This window comes from Bombus terrestris, chromosome 6, assembly GCF_910591885.1.
Source record: "Bombus terrestris chromosome 6, iyBomTerr1.2, whole genome shotgun sequence".
Lineage (NCBI taxonomy): Eukaryota > Metazoa > Arthropoda > Insecta > Hymenoptera > Apidae > Bombus > Bombus terrestris.
In genome coordinates this window covers 7121971-7141560 of record NC_063274.1, presented here as the reverse complement: position 1 = coordinate 7141560, position 19590 = coordinate 7121971, and the positions used below count along the sequence as shown (strand labels likewise).

At 29.9% G+C, this 19590-nt stretch overlaps 4 protein-coding genes and 1 long non-coding RNA gene across 7 annotated transcripts; 2 read left to right on the top strand and 3 right to left on the bottom strand.

Moving 5' to 3' along the window:
• Positions 1–791: 791 nt before the first annotated feature.
• On the top strand, positions 792–5457 carry LOC100647458 (transient receptor potential cation channel protein painless). Of its 2 annotated transcripts, none has more exons than XM_003395976.4 (3): positions 792–1015; positions 2546–3643; positions 3724–5457. In XM_003395976.4, the coding sequence occupies exons 2-3, from the start codon at positions 2554–2556 to the stop codon at positions 5289–5291; spliced, it is 2658 nt and encodes an 885-aa protein (XP_003396024.2). In that variant the 5' UTR covers positions 792–1015; positions 2546–2553; the 3' UTR covers positions 5292–5457. The 2 variants fall into 2 exon arrangements, with proteins under 2 accessions (XP_003396024.2, XP_012164753.2); XM_012309363.3 differs by lacking the exon at positions 792–1015 and adding an exon at positions 2071–2348.
• On the bottom strand, positions 1433–2075 carry LOC125385242. Its single transcript, XR_007224306.1, has 2 exons — positions 1953–2075; positions 1433–1877 (listed from the first exon to the last, which is right to left on the bottom strand). It is a non-coding gene; the product is annotated as an uncharacterized LOC125385242 (long non-coding RNA).
• Positions 5458–5776: 319 nt separating the features above from the next.
• On the bottom strand, positions 5777–12011 carry LOC100646180 (gamma-tubulin complex component 2). The gene is made up of 17 exons (XM_003395967.4): positions 11787–12011; positions 11446–11616; positions 11213–11357; positions 10970–11141; positions 10758–10901; positions 10524–10678; positions 10273–10401; positions 10019–10195; positions 9766–9940; positions 9485–9678; positions 9193–9403; positions 8957–9125; positions 8686–8860; positions 8446–8589; positions 7836–7913; positions 6508–6668; positions 5777–6269 (listed from the first exon to the last, which is right to left on the bottom strand). Exons 1-17 carry the CDS (start codon positions 11837–11839, stop codon positions 6188–6190), a joined length of 2535 nt encoding a protein of 844 aa, XP_003396015.1. The 5' UTR covers positions 11840–12011; the 3' UTR covers positions 5777–6187.
• A 295-nt stretch (positions 12012–12306) lies between these two features.
• LOC125385241 lies at positions 12307–14050 on the bottom strand. Its single transcript, XM_048406496.1, has 4 exons — positions 13328–14050; positions 13125–13254; positions 12766–13053; positions 12307–12642 (listed from the first exon to the last, which is right to left on the bottom strand). Exons 1-4 carry the CDS (start codon positions 13464–13466, stop codon positions 12465–12467), a joined length of 735 nt encoding a protein of 244 aa, XP_048262453.1. The 5' UTR covers positions 13467–14050; the 3' UTR covers positions 12307–12464.
• Positions 14051–14251: 201 nt separating this feature from the next.
• LOC100645793 (lon protease homolog, mitochondrial) lies at positions 14252–19421 on the top strand. 2 transcript variants are annotated; one of them, XM_012309362.3, is made up of 10 exons: positions 14252–14686; positions 14925–15149; positions 15231–15400; positions 15730–16043; positions 16779–16970; positions 17043–17347; positions 17473–17612; positions 17693–17975; positions 18062–18965; positions 19046–19421. In XM_012309362.3, exons 1-10 carry the CDS (start codon positions 14427–14429, stop codon positions 19283–19285), a joined length of 3033 nt encoding a protein of 1010 aa, XP_012164752.2. In that variant the 5' UTR covers positions 14252–14426; the 3' UTR covers positions 19286–19421. The 2 variants fall into 2 exon arrangements, with proteins under 2 accessions (XP_012164752.2, XP_048262434.1); XM_048406477.1 differs by having other exon boundaries at positions 14257–14686; positions 15781–16043.
• The last annotated feature ends 169 nt before the right edge of the window (positions 19422–19590 follow it).

The window sequence follows — 19590 nt, the reverse complement described above, 5'->3', positions numbered from 1 at the left end:
ACGATATACACAGGTGAATGTAAAACATACTTCCGCTCTTAGTCGTCAAATACACAGGTAAAAAGTTAATACGATATAGGAGTAGATAAATATGGATAGATACGGATTAGGAATCGATAAACATGTAGTGTTATTTGTAATTATGCTTTGAAACATCGCGTCTATGCGGCAAACATAATCGTGATTAAATGTATTAATAACTATTAATAGTACATTACTATGTCTCTCAACTTCGAAGAGATTTATATAAGTACATGTTTACTTCCCAACAATTAGAATTAGCCTCTTTTAAATGAAAAATTATTGTCTTAATCCCCCATTTTTATTCTCCTACTTGTGACTAGTATATAGTATAACTAGTATATAATAAACTAGTAGTCTAATATGTTAATATGATGATACTTTTAATTGTACATTGCAAATATTTCTATTTTCTTATTAATGTTGAAGGTGGATATTTTTATATTATATCGTTCTCCAAATAGTTTTATATTATCTTATCACAGTCATTATTTTTTATACACCTTGATCATTTTTCCAGATTAACTATATCAATTAGACTATTTTATCTAATTGCCGTTTTCTAAATTCCATATCATAGTATCTAAAATCATATTAAATTCCCAAAAACATTTCAATATTTATTCAGGACTTAACGTTTAACAATTAATACGTTAATTAGTATTGAACGAGAAACATACATTCCCTAGAACCGCTATGGGTACTGCTTGACACTTGATAATTTCCCTCTCCCCAGCCACGCTGACATCACGATACACAGAACTGGTCAGCAAAAGCGACTCTAACAAGTTAGTCTTCTGTATGATAGACCAAGATCGTCAAGGGATTCACGTTTCCTTTATATCATCGTTGTAGGTGTATAATTTATTATCCCTATTCATAGAAAGTGTTAAATCATTACATTTATCATCTAGTGATCTATTGGTACAATAGATCATTTAAATATACTCGGGTATACTCTGCCTGTAACAAGTGGGCCTCAACAAGCTGCAAGGTACGCCATTTATTGTGTTGATCATAGAGATTTTGATACATAGCGTTCATGTTTGAGATTGTATTAAATAGTATATAGGAAGGCTTAATGCAAAAGTGTAATTATGAAGTAATTAGCTATATCTTAATTTAGGGAATCCAATGATTCTAAATTAACCAATGAATTTTATGTAAAACAAGTAATTACAGTTTATAAATTTTGTATGATTTCAATTAATAATTTTAAAATAATTTTTATTTAATTAATTAAGGATTGAAATATTTACACTACCGTCTAAACATATTAGATTACTTCAGTTTTTTTCCAAATTTTGCGTTAATGAACGATGCAATTCAAAAAAAATTTTATCGCATAAAATATTATCGTTCCGATCCTTCGATCAGCAGTGTGTAATTTCAATAAATACACATATAGATAATCGATTGAATAACTTTTTATTTTACTCCTTTATGGATCTGTATTGTGTGAAATTATCGATTGCCTCGATACGAATAACATTACATTATTTATCTTATTTACCTTTTATTTCGTGATTCACTTGAGTTTTCACTGCCCCGATAGTGGCAAAGTAATTAATACAACATGAATAAATTAAGTGTTCAGTCAATGTCCTATGATTTAATCGTTATTTTCGCATGTTACAATAGCGATAATTATCTTTATTCACTGTTCTACAATAGCATTTGATATTCCATCGTTGATAACAAATCCTGTAACATCAGTTTCAGTACAATGATAGTGCAGTGGTCAATTCAACAACGCCTATGTCAATGTTCCTAGTTTGTCTGAACTTGAATTAATGCTAATGACAGGAAACGTATCCGGACAGTACTTCTGCTTCCATGCATGATAAATATCCTGCCTGCGTTTTAGGAAACGAATAATCACTTTTGACATATTCAAATTCATTCTAAATTTAATATTATAAATTTAATACAATTTAAGAATTGTTCCTTTAACTTATCACGAGTAATAAGTAGTAAACTTCTGAAGTAGATACGTGCAAAGGAATTAATGTAATGTGATATCTTTATTAACTCCGATAAAGCACACATTAAATGACATCATTGCTGGAACTGTATTGTAATGATTTATACTCCTTATACGTAGAACATTTGACATACTTGTCGTGTAATATTCTGTTTTATTCCATACGTATAATATGAAATTTATCGGCATTTAAGTATCAAAAGTGAAATATATTAAAACTCATATTAAAATTATATTTTAACAAATAAATGGGGCTACGATATCTTTACTTATTAACCATTCTCAAGAAAAAGTTTATAGCACTCTGTACCTGAACATTTTGATTTATAAAATAATCTGTAAGGTAATCATGTTTATTTCATGTTCAATTTTGGTTTATTTCTTTAGTTTCGTTCTGCATCGTACATTGTAATCAGATGTATGCTTTGGGTGTTTAAAGATATTTAAATTTAAGATTAATGAAGAATTCAACTTTTGTACACTTATTAATGAGATATTTTAGACCTTTTAATGTTAATAATGTAGATGATTTATTTATAGACCTAAATATGGATCCTGAGGACGAAAACTTGCAAATGCACCTTCTACATGATTACACTACGAATTCTACAAAATCTCAAATCATATACAGGCTACTCCTAGATTACCTACGAACCAAGAACATCAAACACTTCAAGTGCCTTGTTGAGCAGAGTTTAAAAAAACAACCAGCTATCATCGACGTAAACTATGCTTATCCGAATCGATCGAACGAAACTTGCTTGGACATTGCCTGCAAGAATGGTCTCCCGGAGTTCGTGAAGTTTCTATTGGAAAAAGGTGCGAAGGTAAACAGGGTGAACGAAGCCCACAACCGTGGACCGATTCACTTCGCTACCGAAAATGGATATGCGGATGTCCTCAGTATATTATTGGACGAACGTACAATAAATCCAAACCTGGAGGCTGGGCAGCAAACGGCTCTGCATATGGCGGTGAAAAAGAATGACCTGAATTGCGCGTCGTTGCTTCTGGAAAAAGGCGCTAGTCCCAATATTCCCAATGTCCAAGGTTTAACCGCTTTGCATAAGGCGGCAATGAAGGGTCAAAAAGACATGGTGAACCTGATTCTGGAAAGAACCACACATGTCCTCAATTTGGATACTTACAAGGACTATAACCATCAAACGACTAGAGAAGTGTTGGAGAAGAAGCTGCCAAATATTCAGTTACCCCCGGTCGAGAAACAAGGCGTGAATGTTTATGACTTGAAGTATTATTTAAACGCTAATGATGAGATGAATTTTTTAAAATGCTTGGAGATGGTCGAAAACGAGGCGGTGAATAACGTAGCGAAGGATTTGATTGAAATGGCCGTGGAAAGGAACTTCAAGAATGCGGTTATTACATTATTGAAAAAAACAAGAGGAACTGGATGTAACTTGGAGAAAGCTGCGAATTTAGCGGTTCAACAAGGCTTGCCACATATCCTTCGTGAGATATTGGAGACTGATGTTGATGTTACGAGTGACTTACTGTTGAACGCTTGCATAGAGCTTGGTATACCGAATAAAGAAGGGTCGGGAAACATGGAGGATCGACTGGAATGTTTAAATCTGATCCTGGAAAGAGAAGACGTGGATGTTCGGTGCACAGATAGTAAGTGTTGCATATATATATCGCACACGTATTTCTATGTTTAGATCTATTTAATCAAGCATCTATTTAAAAATACATAGGCAAAGGAAATACTCCACTTCATTATGCAGCCAGGGCTGACTGTCGAGAGGCAGTGACATTGCTACTTGAAAAAGGAAGCTACATCGGTCACATGAACAATTTCGGCGTTCCACCAGTTGAAGATATTTCCGTGTCCACCCTATCCCAATATTTCGATAACTGCATACAAGCTAGGAAAAAACGAACAAACGAATATACAATCGAATTTGACTACAAATGTTTAGTACCTCACGACACCCTTTACACGATGAATCAACAGAAAAATACAATTAGTCAGGGCAGACGAGAAATGGATGTTTTTCAATACATCGCTGGCAACAGTGGCTTAAAACATATATTGAAGCATCCTCTGTTATCTTCTTTTTTATATCTAAAATGGCATCGAATAAGACACATCCTGCACCTAAACTTGGCATTTTACATTTTGTTTTATCTTCTGTTGAATACATACATTCTACAGGTCACTTATATCACGAGAGACTCGCAAATATCTGCGAACTCGAGCGTACAGATAAACGAGGAGATAAATGGATCAACTTCCATCTACATTCTGCATATATTCACTGGTATCGTAACAGCATTGCTTGCATTTAGGGAGATCCTCCAATTATTCTCATCACCGTGCCATTATGTATGCAGTTTGGAAAATTGGATCGAAATAGTGTTGATAATATTAGGATTCGTTATTTTAAGCGGTATAACTATGCAAGTTGCAACTATTGTGATATTACTATCTGCTTTGGAAATGGTGATCCTACTTGGCAAGCATCCTCGAATGTCTACAGGTATCGAGATGTTCAAAAAAGTGTCTCTCAACTTCGTACGTTTTTTGTTACTTTATGTATTTCTTATCCTAGGTTTCGCGTTTTCTTTCTTTATCATCCTTAAGGATGATAACGAGAACTTTTCAGATCCTGGGCACTCTCTGTTCAAAACCATCATCATGTTCACTGGAGAATTCAACTCCAATGACATTGTCTTCGTGTCGCATTCGATTCTCAACTATTTTATCTTCATCTTCTTCATCTTTTTCATCGCGATAGTTTTGTTCAATTTACTGAACGGTTTGGCAGTCAGTGACACAGCAGAGATCCTCGAAAAGGCAGAGTTAGTTGGATTAATTTCTAGGATACAGGTTCTTGCTTATATTGAAAATCTGGTTGTTCGAGCACCTTTTACATGCAAGGCACGATGTTCAATTTGTTATGGTTTCTTGCATGGCTTTGAATACAATCCCTTAGCGTTTCTCGTTCGAAAAGTTCTTCTCTTTCCAACTTACTTGAGTACTGGTAAATTGAGCGTGGAACCGTACGATATTTTGTTTTATCACAACGTAGAATCAGATAAAGACTCCAGCGAGGTGTTCCCTGCCTTCAAAATGGATCCGTATATCATGAAACAGGCTAAAGATGTACTATTGAGAAAAGGTCAGGAATCAAATAATGAAAAAATATTCAATAAATTGGATAAATTGGAAAAAAGATTCGCGACGATGGAAATTATATTGAGTTCCATTAAACAAAAGATTGAGAATAATAATTTTAATGTTGAAGAAGCTGGAAATTAAAATATTGTTCTATTTATTCCTATTTCGGCTTTTTTAAATATAACAACGATTAAACAGGTTGTTGATTTCTACTTGTGACTATATTAAAAGCACTGTTATACTTGTTTTATTTCATGTTATATTGTAATATTTTTATTACATTTAATAAATTATCTAAATGAAATCATTCAACATCTTTCTATGTGTAATTAAAAGTATATTTTAAAATATTTATAGAGGCTAATTTTAAGACTGAATCATATACTATTAGCCATATTACCTATTACTTTTTTAATTATATTAAGAAATTGTTTCTGAATTCCCTTCATTTATAGCAACGATAACGGGTGACAAAGTTGACTCATCAGTTATGAACAGCAATATTGTGTTAAAATTTTAAAGTTATTATTTAACCTAGTGTTAAATATAAAAGATACATATTTCTACAAACAAAATTGTTATAAAAATATTTTTATGTAAATATTGTAATATAAACATTGTAAATCTTTCATGTTTATAAAATATATTTTATTTTTTAAATGTACAAAATAGTCTTTATTTCAGTGACTTACACGGTTTTCAAGAAATTTATTCAAGGCGAATTTAAATAATTTAAATGAAATATTGAATGCATGACTAATCTGAATTTTGTTTATCTATAAATTTTAGAATTACTATACTATTAAATTTTGTGGACGTTTTAATACGAAGGCGATTTGAAAATTTTAAGAACTAATATAGATCTTAAATTGGTCGAATGATAGATTTAACGTACTATCTGATCACGATCCTTTCAAATCGCCATTGCATTCTATATAAATATCGTGCGAGAAATATTACTTTACAATGTAATTAATCAGAAGTTACAGATATAGATATGCTTATATAATCTTCCATCGAGTTTGAGTATTGAATTGTTAGCCAGAAACATCTTCTTGCAGAGTCTTTTCTCTTCCACGTCGTATCAAAATATCGGTATAAAATAGATTGAAATCTAACCTAATTAAAAAAATAATAAAATATAATGATAATGTCGAAAATTTCTATTTTTGAATCATACGAAAAATATATAAAGTACTTTATAAAGTGCAGCAATATCAAGCAATATAATTTTTAGTAAACATTTTCCTCGAAAATATTTTATTACTTATCATTATTTATTTTTTTACTCTCTGGTATTGCATTTTGTGAAATATCTTGTAGTACAAGTATTTATAAATTCTACGACGTAACTTACCTACAAAAGACATTAAGAAGTTTTTCGTTGTTATTATCACATCCTAGATCACATATTCTATCTAAAAGACGAATTAATACTTGAGTAAATTTCTCATCCAGTGATATGATAGTTTCTTCAAAACTGGCTGCATTCTCTTTGTAGATATCTCCATCTTCGTCCTAATAAATAAATGACAAAAACATACAGCCCTATTAATTTTACATTTCATACAAATAAATGTACAAGACCCTTTGTAAAACTAAGATTAAGAAGCATACGTTGTAAAAAATGAATATAATGTACACAATGATGTCTGAAAGAGATTTATAAAATATACCATTACAGATCAAAATTTGTAAAGTAAAAATGTATCATATTACTTAAATTTAGTATACCTGTAGCTGAAAATAAAATAACCCTGCTTATTATAGATACATATAATTCTTGTAATTCATAGTATATTGTAATTCATAGTATGATATATCATGCTTATACAACTATAATCTCCAACAATTGGGGTAGAAATTAATATACTATTTATATCAAAAGATAAACAGGTATTCAAAAAGATTACTGAAAGCTACAATATCTGACTTGCATGCATCCCAAAATTAATATACAAACATAATAACTTTACTCTTAGTTTATGCATATATAATCACTATTATTACGTATCATTTACAAATAAACAATTATGTGCTTAATACAAAATCTACATGCAATATTACCATTTATTGAAGTAGTACATATATATTCATATTTTGAATTATGATATATATATATATAATATATATGTAATGGGCCTTATGAAGTATTTACATATAGAATTATAATTTTTATTATGTATAAGTTTCCTAATATTCATTTTATTATACTTAAATAAGTAATTCTAATGATAAGATTTTGCACCGTTATTGCGATGATAATATGAATGTTAATAGTGATAATGTTCATGAAAGTATTAACTTATTACATGTGACTATATATAGAAAAAGATAAAAATAATGTTCTTATTAGTGATCGAGAGGCATTAAATTTAATATTCTACACATTAAAAAATAAATCTAACCATTCCTTTGTATTACTAGAAAAGTTTAAACTAAAAGAAATGAGATTTAAACCTATTCATTCCTTTTCCTTACTTGCAAGATTCAAATAAAAAACTTAAAATCTTTGAATAAATTTATGTCCAATTTGTATTACACCTATAATTCATGCGAATTTGAATCTCATATATCGTATAGACATGATCTATAAAACGATTTTTATTTACTAAAAAAGGAAAGCTTCATGATACTAATGCTACACAGATGCATGGAAGCAAAGTTATAATCTTGGGGATATACCTCAGAATCATAGACATCTTCCTGATAGGCACCAATCATGGATGTCAATTCGGCGTCAATGTAGTATGGACTCATACGCTTAACATTAGTAAAATATTAAAATTCAGTTTACTACTGAACTGTCTTTTTTTCAGTTTTATGTTTGTTGTGGAATTTTACCGTTTATTATGGACACTGAGTATGAAATCTATGAAACTATAATTATCCAGTGGCAATAATTATGTATTAATAGTAAGCACATCACATGCAGGTCTGTTTTGTGGTTCTGACAGTTTTAAATCTGAATTATATAACGCATCTCGTATTATTTTCAACAGAAATATCAAATGCAATGGTACTAAGAGATATTTCGGTTATATTTGCTATTTATTTCTACACAATAATTTTATAAAAAATATTTGTAACGCCTATCTTACACCCTTTTACAGATATTAATAATGAACAAAGATATTTGAAAAAATCTGAATTAAAACAAAGAATGCAACTTAGATAAACTGTTTTCATTGTATTTTAAATATATGCATGTCTCGTATATATACACGATTACGTAGCGCTTTAGAATTACCTTTTCTATTTTTGTACTCTTCTATGAAAAGATTGTAACACTTACCTCCATAAAATTGCAAAATTCAAGACAAGCAGCACAAATTCCTGTTATGCAGCCCAGAAGATCAGGATCTGTTAACATGCACTCCTTCAAATAACTATCTTGAAGATCTTGATGCACACTTAAAACATCGTCCACGTTACTGACCTATGCATTTAATTCAAATTTCAAATTTCAATAAAATCTATTGATTAAGCTACAAAATTTGTGACGCAATTTAAGTACCATAATGCCGAATCATACCTTACTCATTTTACTTAAAAAGGTAAGCCAGTTTGGTTCTATAACTTCAACCATCATATAATAAGCTAAGTGTTGAATGCAGTCCAGCATTCTTTGTCTCAAAGAAAATGCTTGTCTATACGACATTGCTGCATTGTGAGTAAAAGTTTTTGCAATTTTATTGCTCACCCATACTCTGGAAAAAAATATAAAATCAAAGCAATGTATCAAAGTAAACTTTTATGGAAATATTAGATAAAAATCCTAAGCAACTACAAAATTATATTATAACCTGCATAAACGTCTTTCTATATATTTGCAATAAAACAAGTGTCTGAACAGCATCTGATAGCAAGCTATAGCTTTTCTGTTGAGTATCAAAGAAACAGGCCATTTAACATCATAATTAAATACAAATGCTTCCAAGCCAGTTAAGATCTTATCAGTTTGAAAACAATACTCTAAAACAAAAATTTTCATTATAAGCAACGTGAAGAAATAAAAAAAAAAGAAATTAAAATAATATACCTTTTTCTTCTCTGGTTTGAATAGAGAGTATTCTAAACATTTGAAATTGAAGGTCATATGGTAAAAGTTCTGGTTTTAGATCATCCTTATACGGATCTGAGTCTGCAGTAGACATACGCAATGCAACTTCAAGAAGAGATGCTAATCGATGAATGACAATATCATACATATTTTTATTTAATTCAGTTTCACAAAGATTCATAAATTGAACCTAAGATTAAATATTATATAACTTTACACACAGTGGTAATATATCAATACATTAATGAAACATTTTGTTGTATAAGCTTACCACAAAATCTCCTTGTGCAAGAAGGAAATAATTTTTTACACTACGAAGCCGACCCATTAAATCATTTTCGTGAATAAGAACTTCCAATAAGGTCTTTGCAGCTTCAGAATATGCTCTATCAATAGTAGCTATATATTTTTGCCCTTGATGTTGATAAATTAAAGGCTCTTGTTTTCCCCATTGGACTGTCTTGCCTATATAGATTTGTATTAGATATTTATGAGTCTTTACATATAGTAAAAGTGAATATGAAACGTGCTTGATTAATAAGGATTACAGACCACATTGTCTAATTACATTAAAGTATTTTCCAGTTCTCAAAATTGTTTGTGCCTGTTCATTAAGAAATGTAGGAGTTCTTTCTGGTCTCATAGTGTACCTTTTTTCCCAGTAATCTGCAGAATAATCTATAGGCAATTCCTCTCTGTGAATTAATTCATTATCTTCTACAAAAAACTGAAATTATACAAAATTTATTGATTTGGTTAAAATGAAATAAATAAATGAATAGCTTATAAATATGGATGTTCTTACCTCTTCATATGGATCACATATCACTCCTTTATATACCCATTTTTCTAATATTTGCATATATGGAACACTTGCTGTTTGTATAAGAAACAAACATAATTCCTTAAACTTTGCTTCTCCATTAATATTATTTGCTTGTTCATGCAAAAGACTGAGCACTTTACCACCTTTTGCATTCGCCTAAAATGAAATATGCTTTTACGGTCAATTTATGGTATTAAAATATAAAGAAAATAGAAAAGAATGTTACAACTGACTTTACATATGGTTGATGTAATTTGGAAGAGAATAAACATTGCGAACATTGTTGGTTGAATGTAAAACCACAACTTTTGCAAATTTAATTTGCCTCGTACATGTTCCATTTCCAACTGTACAACAAATAACTGAAAAATTTTTAATATAGAATTATTGTATTCTTTACCCCCAATGTGCAACCTGATTACAATTATTTTACAATAAATTATTTAAACTAAGGAGGAGATTAATTTTATATTATTATACATACTAAATAATCTTTCAGTAAACTTTTTATAGCTCCTCTTAAAGCATGATTTACTTGACCATCTTCTGGTAAAACTTTTTCTTCAACAAATCTAGCTGTCATAGAATAGTGAGATGCAAGGGGTAATATCTGTTGTGTCAATTGTTTGTAAGATATACCTAAAAATGATAATGTTACAAAAATGAATGTCCAAATTACACATCTAATTACTATAAAAATATTTTTATTTCTTCTTACAAACATCTGGAGATATGTTAAATGTCTTCACTGCATATGGACTTGTCAAAGGTTCAGAAACGATGTAAGTTCCATCTATACCTTTCAAGCAATATAAAATGTCCCAAAGTAATATAGATTCTTGAGAAACTATTGGTACAACTTCTGTAAACGTTTTATCTCTTGATAAATCAATCATTAATTTCTTAAATAATATTTAAATTGATATTTACTTTGGCACGGCATTGCATTTGGTTCATTATAAAAGTCCCATGTTATTCTAGGCCTCTCATACACCCAGTTATGTTTTATTACAGATGACTCTGTTTTCTTTGTAATTGCACATACTTGTTTATTTAATTTCTTTTCTCCTTCAACAGCAGCTTTAATTACATTCTTACAAATCTGTTTTGTATGTAATACAATGCATATTAGAAATAAAATATAAAATTAGTATTTAAAAAATACAAAAAAACCTGTGGTAGATCCTCTGTAGTAATAGCAGCATTTTTTGTACAAATTGATGACAAATTTGATGCTCCTTTAGCCAAATAATCCTTTAATACTTTATCTTCAGATATGAGTTCCAATACTTGAATGAACAAACCTAATAAATCTACCCTATAAAAAAAATATGATATTATTTTAATTATTATTATCTTTATTCTTCACTAAACTCATATACATATGTATCGATAATATTACTAACTTCTTTGCTTTCAATTCTTCATATTTTTGAAGAAACAATTCAGGAATAGGAGAATTTTTTGCCAAATTACAAATAGAACTTTGTGAAGCAACAATAGTTAAAGCACTTGCACTCGTTGGTATCCCTTCTTTTTGTAATTTCTCTACATGCTTTTCTGGTGCAGATGATGAGCTAATTATAAAAGAAATAATCATATACAATGGATAATTTAAAAATCAATATAATTAAATTTAACATGCACAATTGCACAATTGCATAATTAATAAATTGAAACAAACTTTGTGGATTTGTTAATAAAAATTCAATGAAAGATCAACATAAAACTTTCCATATCTACTTACCCGAGTAATCCAATTAATTCAACCACTAAGTGATGTAATTTAAATTCGCTCATTGTTCTAAGCTAATAAATATATTACATTCTCTTAAAAAATACTTATTGCTTTTGTACCATTATAACCGTAACTGAGATTGCTAGTGCTGTTCTAGCATATCTAAATACGTTTAGTAAAATTATGTTTCACTAATCACTTGAAATATTTGTTTACCTTGATTATTGGTTAGAAATGAATTAGGTTATGTTAAGTGCGAAAGGATATGAATTAAAGAGGGAATGTCACCAAATTTTCCACTTCAAAAAAAGAGTAATATTCTTTATATATTACTTCGTGCAAATATTAATCTAATTTTCAAGATTATTAATCATAAATGTGAATTGAGGATTTCAAGTTATTTTGGATTTGAATTCATTAAATTCGCATCAATTTGTATCGAAGAGCCAATAACGTGCGTAGATTTAAAATTCACCTATCAATATATTTCTATATTTTCATGTCATATTTGAATGAAATAAATTATAAATTGCAACAATTAGGAAAGATGTATCAACGTTTTTACTCTCACTTACATATGTAATTTAATGAAATATTTAATTTGACACAGTTTATTTTATGTATTATGATAGTTATTATAATGTTTCTTTTAGATATTTTAATATTGTATGTAATATAATAATAAGTTTACGAATCTATATTTGCCTCGATTGAATTACTATCTGGAGGAGTGAGATACATCATTCCATAAAATAAAGATTCTTCATATTCCTCATGAAGAATAGTTGTTTCATCTGTAGGTAACGGTAAAACATTTGTATGCAATTTTGAAGTCACTTGAAATATGTATTTACTAGAAGGAATTCTGTAATTATATGCAAATTTTATACTACATATACGTCCATTATTATTTTTTATAAATCCATTTTTTATTTCCGCGGTTTAATGACTATGTATATCGGGATTTTTTTAACAAATCATACAATACCTGAGATTTGTATTTAGAAATTTCGGAGAAAACATATTTTTACGTTCAATAATATCTTTCTTATTAACATTTGTTGATATATTATATTTTTCTTTCATAAAATTGTCAGTATGATTAAATAGTACAATATTTGTATTATTTGATGATTGCAGAGAATTTATATAACTTGTATCCTTTTTAAATCTTTTAATCACATTCTGAGTCTCTATATCAATTATAGGCCTCTTTCTCTCCAATAAATTCATATTTTGATAATTTATACCTGATTTATAATTTTCCTTACAATGTCTAAATTTATGAAAACAGTATAAAAATTATAATCAAAGCACAACATTTTAAAATAATAAAATTTTTCTTACAATGGAAGATTCTTGTGAATTTTTAACTTTATTTTGTTAAAAAATTGATCATCGTCATCCACAATCGTAGTTGTAGCATTTGGCTTCTTACTTAAGTTTTGCCTAGTAATGTTATCAGAACATATGATTCCTATTTATGAAGTGAAATACAAATATTTATTAATTTAAATTAAAAAGTATGAATTAAAATTTTTTAATTTTACTTGCGCCAAGCCTTTTCAAGTCCATTGTATGATTTTCTTTTTTAATCATAACAGTATTATGTGTCGTACTGTTATTTAAAGTTTGCATGGTGAATCCTGAATTATTTGAATTCATATTCATTTCGTATTTTTCCATCATTGATGTATATTCTATCTAACATAACTCATAAGTAATAATAGAAATGTTAAATATTTTTTTGTTATATTCGTATATTTATATACAAGATTTTTTTCCAAATGAGCGAAACCATAGCTTTAGAGTTTTAGTTGGTTTTGAGTGGTGTATCACGTGGTATATATGATTGCATAGTACAATTTGAACCGGAAATTAAGGGTTTCATAGTCACTTCTACTTTTTTTTAATTCAAATATATGTAATGCACGAGTCGAAATCATTTAATTTTATGTAATGATATTTTCATTTATCACCTACCATTTTAAAACTACGGTTTTGCTCATTTGCAAAAATGATTCTGTATATATAGCTCAATGATATGTATATGTATATATACAAATCAGGAATGGAAATGATTTTTCTATTTTACGTATTCTTTCGTTCGTACAGTAAAATATTTAACAAAATGTCTAAAAAGAATGTGGTATGCGTCATCATTATCTGTTCATAATTGCAATGAATTTTATCCTAATAGCTAAATAAACCAATAATATTTTTCCCAATAATTCGTGTATTTGATATTTATTTATACTGGTTTGTAAAATTTCATACTGTACACACATATACAATTGGAAATTTGTAAAACATTATACATCTAGCTATTGACACAAAAAAGCTATGCAACAAACGAATATCACGGCTTTTTCACTTTATTTTTGCCTGTTTCATTAAAATTAATTAAAATGTGAAAATGTAATGTTTCGTACGAACGCAACCATCGACTCAACGTTCACAGTTGTTCGGAATGTACAGAACAGCTGATCGACACGATGTTCGAATAATTTCTTCTAGGTTAGCAAAGTTTCATCAGATTGATCAGTGCTTGCGCTAAAGTAGAATTATAACCTCAAAGGAATTTCACGTAGATTGAAGAGCTGAATACAACGTTTATGTGAATAAGAACGTTTAAATAAATGGTGAACGATGCGCCTTATGACAGTAATGAATTTCAAGATTTTGCCTGTTTTTCGGCATCGTGTGACGAATGTTCGACCATTCTGTAGAAATCATCAGCCGAATTACAAAGAGTTGTCGGTGGATGTACGACCGCAATTTCGAAGAATAAAACTTAATGAATATCATGGAATATTCACAAAAAATATCCATATCCGTCGACAAACTGCGGCTATTATCTCCATTAGATCGTTTGCCACTAAACGATTTAATGATAAAGATTCATCCAAGTAAATCTTTTTATTCCTTCTAAAATCTGCTCTTTTTTTATCATTTTAAATTATATTAATTTTAACGATTAAATATGCTCCTAATTTTACAGCAAATAATAATTCCAAAATAACAATTGTAATTTTTTTATAATTCGGATAAGATAATTTAACATTTACATATATTATAAATTCTATAAATTATGTACTTCTTGTCATCATACAATTTTATAAATTGCAATTGTATTTTACTTTATAGCGGCAACAATGAAGATGATATCAGTGATCCAGGTTCATTACCTGCTACAGTGGTTGTGCCAGAAGTATGGCCTCATGTTCCTGTTATAGCAATTAATAGAAATCCAGTGTTTCCAAGATTCATAAAGTTAATAGAACTTAGTAATCCGATTCTCATAGATTTAATACGTAGAAAGGTCAAATTAAATCAACCATATGTTGGAATCTTCTTAAAGAAAACAGAAGAGTAAGTGATATGTAAATGTGTTTTATTTGCTAAATAGAGAATGAATATCATTGTTACATTGAAACTTAATTATTTTGGTAGAAATGAAGCAGAAATTGTACAAAATTTAGATGATATTTACCCTATTGGAACATTTGCACAAATACATGAAGTACAAGATTTAGGAAATCGATTGAGATTAGTTGTAATGGCACATAGAAGGATTAAGATTGTTGGTCAGATCTTAGAAGAACTTCCAAAACCTACTCATGGTAAGGCATTTACATATATAAGACATGTAAAGTTTGTCAACTGATTTTTATTTTTATAAACATTAATAGTATGAAAAACTGTTAGAATTTTTGCAAAGCATGAGAATGAATTGAAATAGATGAGTGAGATGACTACGGGTATGTATGAGTTTATGTAAGACGTACCTCGTGCCGCGGGAGTTCTAGGAAATTTCCGGGACTTCGCAGCGTGTGTGAGAGTATATGTGTGGCAAAAAACGATAGGAGTAGTTTCTAGAAAAAGACCTTACACAAAATATTTTCTTAAAATTTGAATTTAATAATTTTTACATAAATGCTGTACTACACAGAAATGAAACTGACGTTCCCTCTTTTAAATGCAACAATTCACGTCCCTGTAGACGATTCAGTTTCCGGTGGCAAACCGAGTCGCAGATTGTTAATTCGTAAAAAGACTGAAAACAAAGTGCCAGAATCAGTACAAAAAATTGAAGAAAGTAGTACTCCTGAAAATAAGGTAACAGAAGGAGTACAGGAGAAAGTTGAAGAAAAAATAACTCCTCCAACAGACACCACAGCTCAAACTGGCACCCCTCAACCTATATTAATGGTAGAAGTTGTAAATATTACCCATGAGAAATTTAGGCAAACTGAAGAAATAAAAGTAAGCTTAAATGATATTTTTTATTTTTTGAACATAATCATGTATTAACCCTTAGAGTGCTGAATACTCGCGGCCTATGCGGTCCGTACGGACGGCGCGCGGCTAGCGCTGACGATCGCTGTGGACGGAATACTTTTTCGTTAGACTGAACTCTGTTGATTGACTATTCAAAGCGCAAATCGTAATAAGTTATAGTAATTCTTTTGCACGAGATTAAATGATTCAAGAGCTTTATTTTTTAGTATCAATTATTTATTATAAACATTGAAATTTACAATAAACTAGAATTTGGATAATAAACTAGAAGACATTAAACTAGAAAACTAAATTTAGTAAATATAACACAAGTTAATAATTCAGTTGTGTGTGAAAAATTTCAAAACAATTATCGATACATAATCCGACATCGCATTTTCTGCATTCTTTTATTTTTGACACAAACAACACATACTGTCCGCGAAACAGGTAGAAAACTGTTATAAGTAGGCATTATTGGCATTTGTTTACTGTCGTTACCAAGGAATGCATTTACATTTATCTCACACAAATGTAATAGTATTACTTCTGCGTAGGTATTCGGAAAAATTGACAAACGCATATATGCATCCTTAGTCCACACCAATAGCTTTCGCCAGACGCATATACGCGCCCATAGCACTCTAAGGGTATATTGTAAAAGAATATATACATATATAAAAAAAACCAATAAAGAATAAATTAATCTAATACGTATAGGCTTTGACACAAGAATTAATTAAAACAATTCGAGATATAATAAGCATGAATCCATTATACCGTGAATCTTTACAACAAATGTTGCATCAAGGACAGAGAGTTGTAGATAATCCAGTTTATTTAAGTGATTTGGGTGCAGCTTTAACAGGAGCAGATGCACAAGAATTGCAGCAAGTGTTAGAAGAAATGGATGTGAGTAATTGTATTTGGAGCTATCATTATAACAAATCTTTTAAGTAACTAAAACAATAACTTTATTTATAGATTTTAAAAAGATTAAGATTATCATTGGCACTTTTAAAGAAAGAATATGAGTTAAGTAAACTTCAACAAAAAATTGGTAGAGAGGTTGAAGAAAAGGTAAAACAACAGCACAGAAAATATATTCTTCATGAGCAATTAAAAGTTATTAAAAAAGAATTGGGTCTTGAAAAAGATGATAAAGATGCTATAGGAGAGAAATATAGAGAACGTATAAGAGAGAAAACAGTTCCAAAAACAGTGATGGATGTGCTTGAAGAAGAATTAAATAAATTAAATTTTTTGGAAAGTCACAGTAGTGAATTTAAGTATGTATTACTTCTATAATCTGTAGTTACAAAATTTCAATATAGATGAACATGTGAATGAAATATTATTTCTGTGTCAAATAATTTAACTAATTTTTAATTTGTTAGTGTAATTTTATTTGCAGTGTGACGAGAAATTACTTGGATTGGCTTACATCCATGCCATGGGGTATAACTAGTCCAGAAAATTTAAACCTTCAACAGGCAATTGAAATTTTAGATAAAGACCATTATGGAATGGAAGATATAAAAAAACGAATCTTGGGTAATTGAATCTCTAATGAGCAAATAATTAATCCCTTTATTACATAAAATGTATTTACTTTTTATTGCTCTTAACTTTAGAATTTATTGCTGTCAGTCAACTGAAAGGCTCAACACAAGGAAAAATATTATGTTTCCATGGACCACCAGGAGTTGGAAAAACATCAATAGCCAAATCAATTTCCCGTGCACTTAATAGAGAGTATTTTAGATTTAGCGTCGGTGGAATGACAGATGTTGCAGAAATCAAAGGTCATAGGAGAACTTATGTGGGTGCCATGCCTGGTAAAATTATACAGTGTTTAAAAAAGACCAAGACTGAAAATCCACTTGTTCTTATCGATGAAGTTGATAAGATTGGAAAGTATGTACCTACGAATTTTTACATTTTACTTATTTTGACAGTTTAGTAATTTGGTAGGAATCTAAGCCTTGTTCCTTTTTTATTAGAGGCCATCAAGGTGATCCAGCATCAGCTCTTTTGGAAATGTTGGATCCAGAGCAAAACGCAAACTTCTTAGATCATTACTTAGATGTTCCTGTTGATTTATCAAAAGTGCTCTTTATTTGTACAGCAAATGTGATTGATACAATTCCAGAACCTTTAAGAGATCGTATGGAAATGATAGACATGTCGGGTTATGTTGCAGAGGAAAAACTTGCTATTGCTAAGCAGTATTTAGTACCACAAGCAATGAATGATTCAGGTCTCTCTAATCAACAGATCAGTATAAGCGATAATGCACTTCACTTGTTAATTAAATCTTACTGTCGAGAATCGGGAGTAAGAAGTCTTCAGAAACACATAGAAAAAGTTAATCGGAAAGTTGCGTACAAAGTGGTTAAGAAAGAAACTGAAAAAGTAGACGTAAATGAGAACAATTTGCAGGAGTTCGTAGGGAAACCTATGTTCACACACGATAGAATGTACGAAGTTACACCTCCTGGAGTCGTTATGGGTCTTGCATGGACAGCTATGGGAGGTTCTACTCTGTTCATTGAAACAAGAGTGAGAAAACCTTCTACTGGAAAGAAGTCAGAGGGTACCTTAGAATTCACTGGCCATTTAGGTGATGTGATGAAAGAGTCTATTCACATAGCAATGACGGTTGCAAGAAACTTTATGATTCGGGAAGATCCATCTAATACTTTTTTAATCGATTCTCATTTACATTTACACGTTCCTGAAGGTGCTACACCGAAAGATGGGCCTAGTGCTGGTATTACGATCGCAATAGCATTCATTTCGATTGCTAAGAATCAGTCTATTAGACAAAATGTTGCAATGACTGGTGAACTTAGTCTCATGGGTAGGATTCTTCCTGTTGGCGGTATTAAAGAAAAGACGATTGCTGTAAGTACAAATATAATAAATACTTAATTAGACATTTCCATATCATGCTTTGTAATATGTATACTTCCTTTCTATTCAAGGCAAAACGAGTTGGTGTAAACTGTGTAATTCTACCCGAGGAAAATAAGAAAGATTACAATGATCTTCCTAAGTACATCACGGATGGCCTGGAAGTTCATTTTGCCACCACTTTTGAAGACGTGTACCGCATATGTTTTGCACCACAACAAGAAACTGATACTGTTCATCATCAAAACCCTCTACATCTTGATATTTCGCCGCCGCAAAGTGCACCACTTTTGGGTAAAAATACTGGCTGAATTAAGGATCAAGTACTTAAGCATTGTAAAGATTGATTATTACATGACCTTACACGTGCCTGATCTACTTGAAATATTCACCTCAAATTAGTTTTTAAAATAACTATTTTATATAATATATATCTATTTTATCACATATTGTTTTATATATAGAATCATTTAAATAAAATGCAGAGAATTAATTTATTTAAGTTTAAAAGAAGAAATTAAAAATTTCACGAAAATTAATCTCATTTTAAATGCAATTTCATTTACGCGCGATACATTTTCTTATATTAAAATAAATTAAAAATTACCAAGAAAGG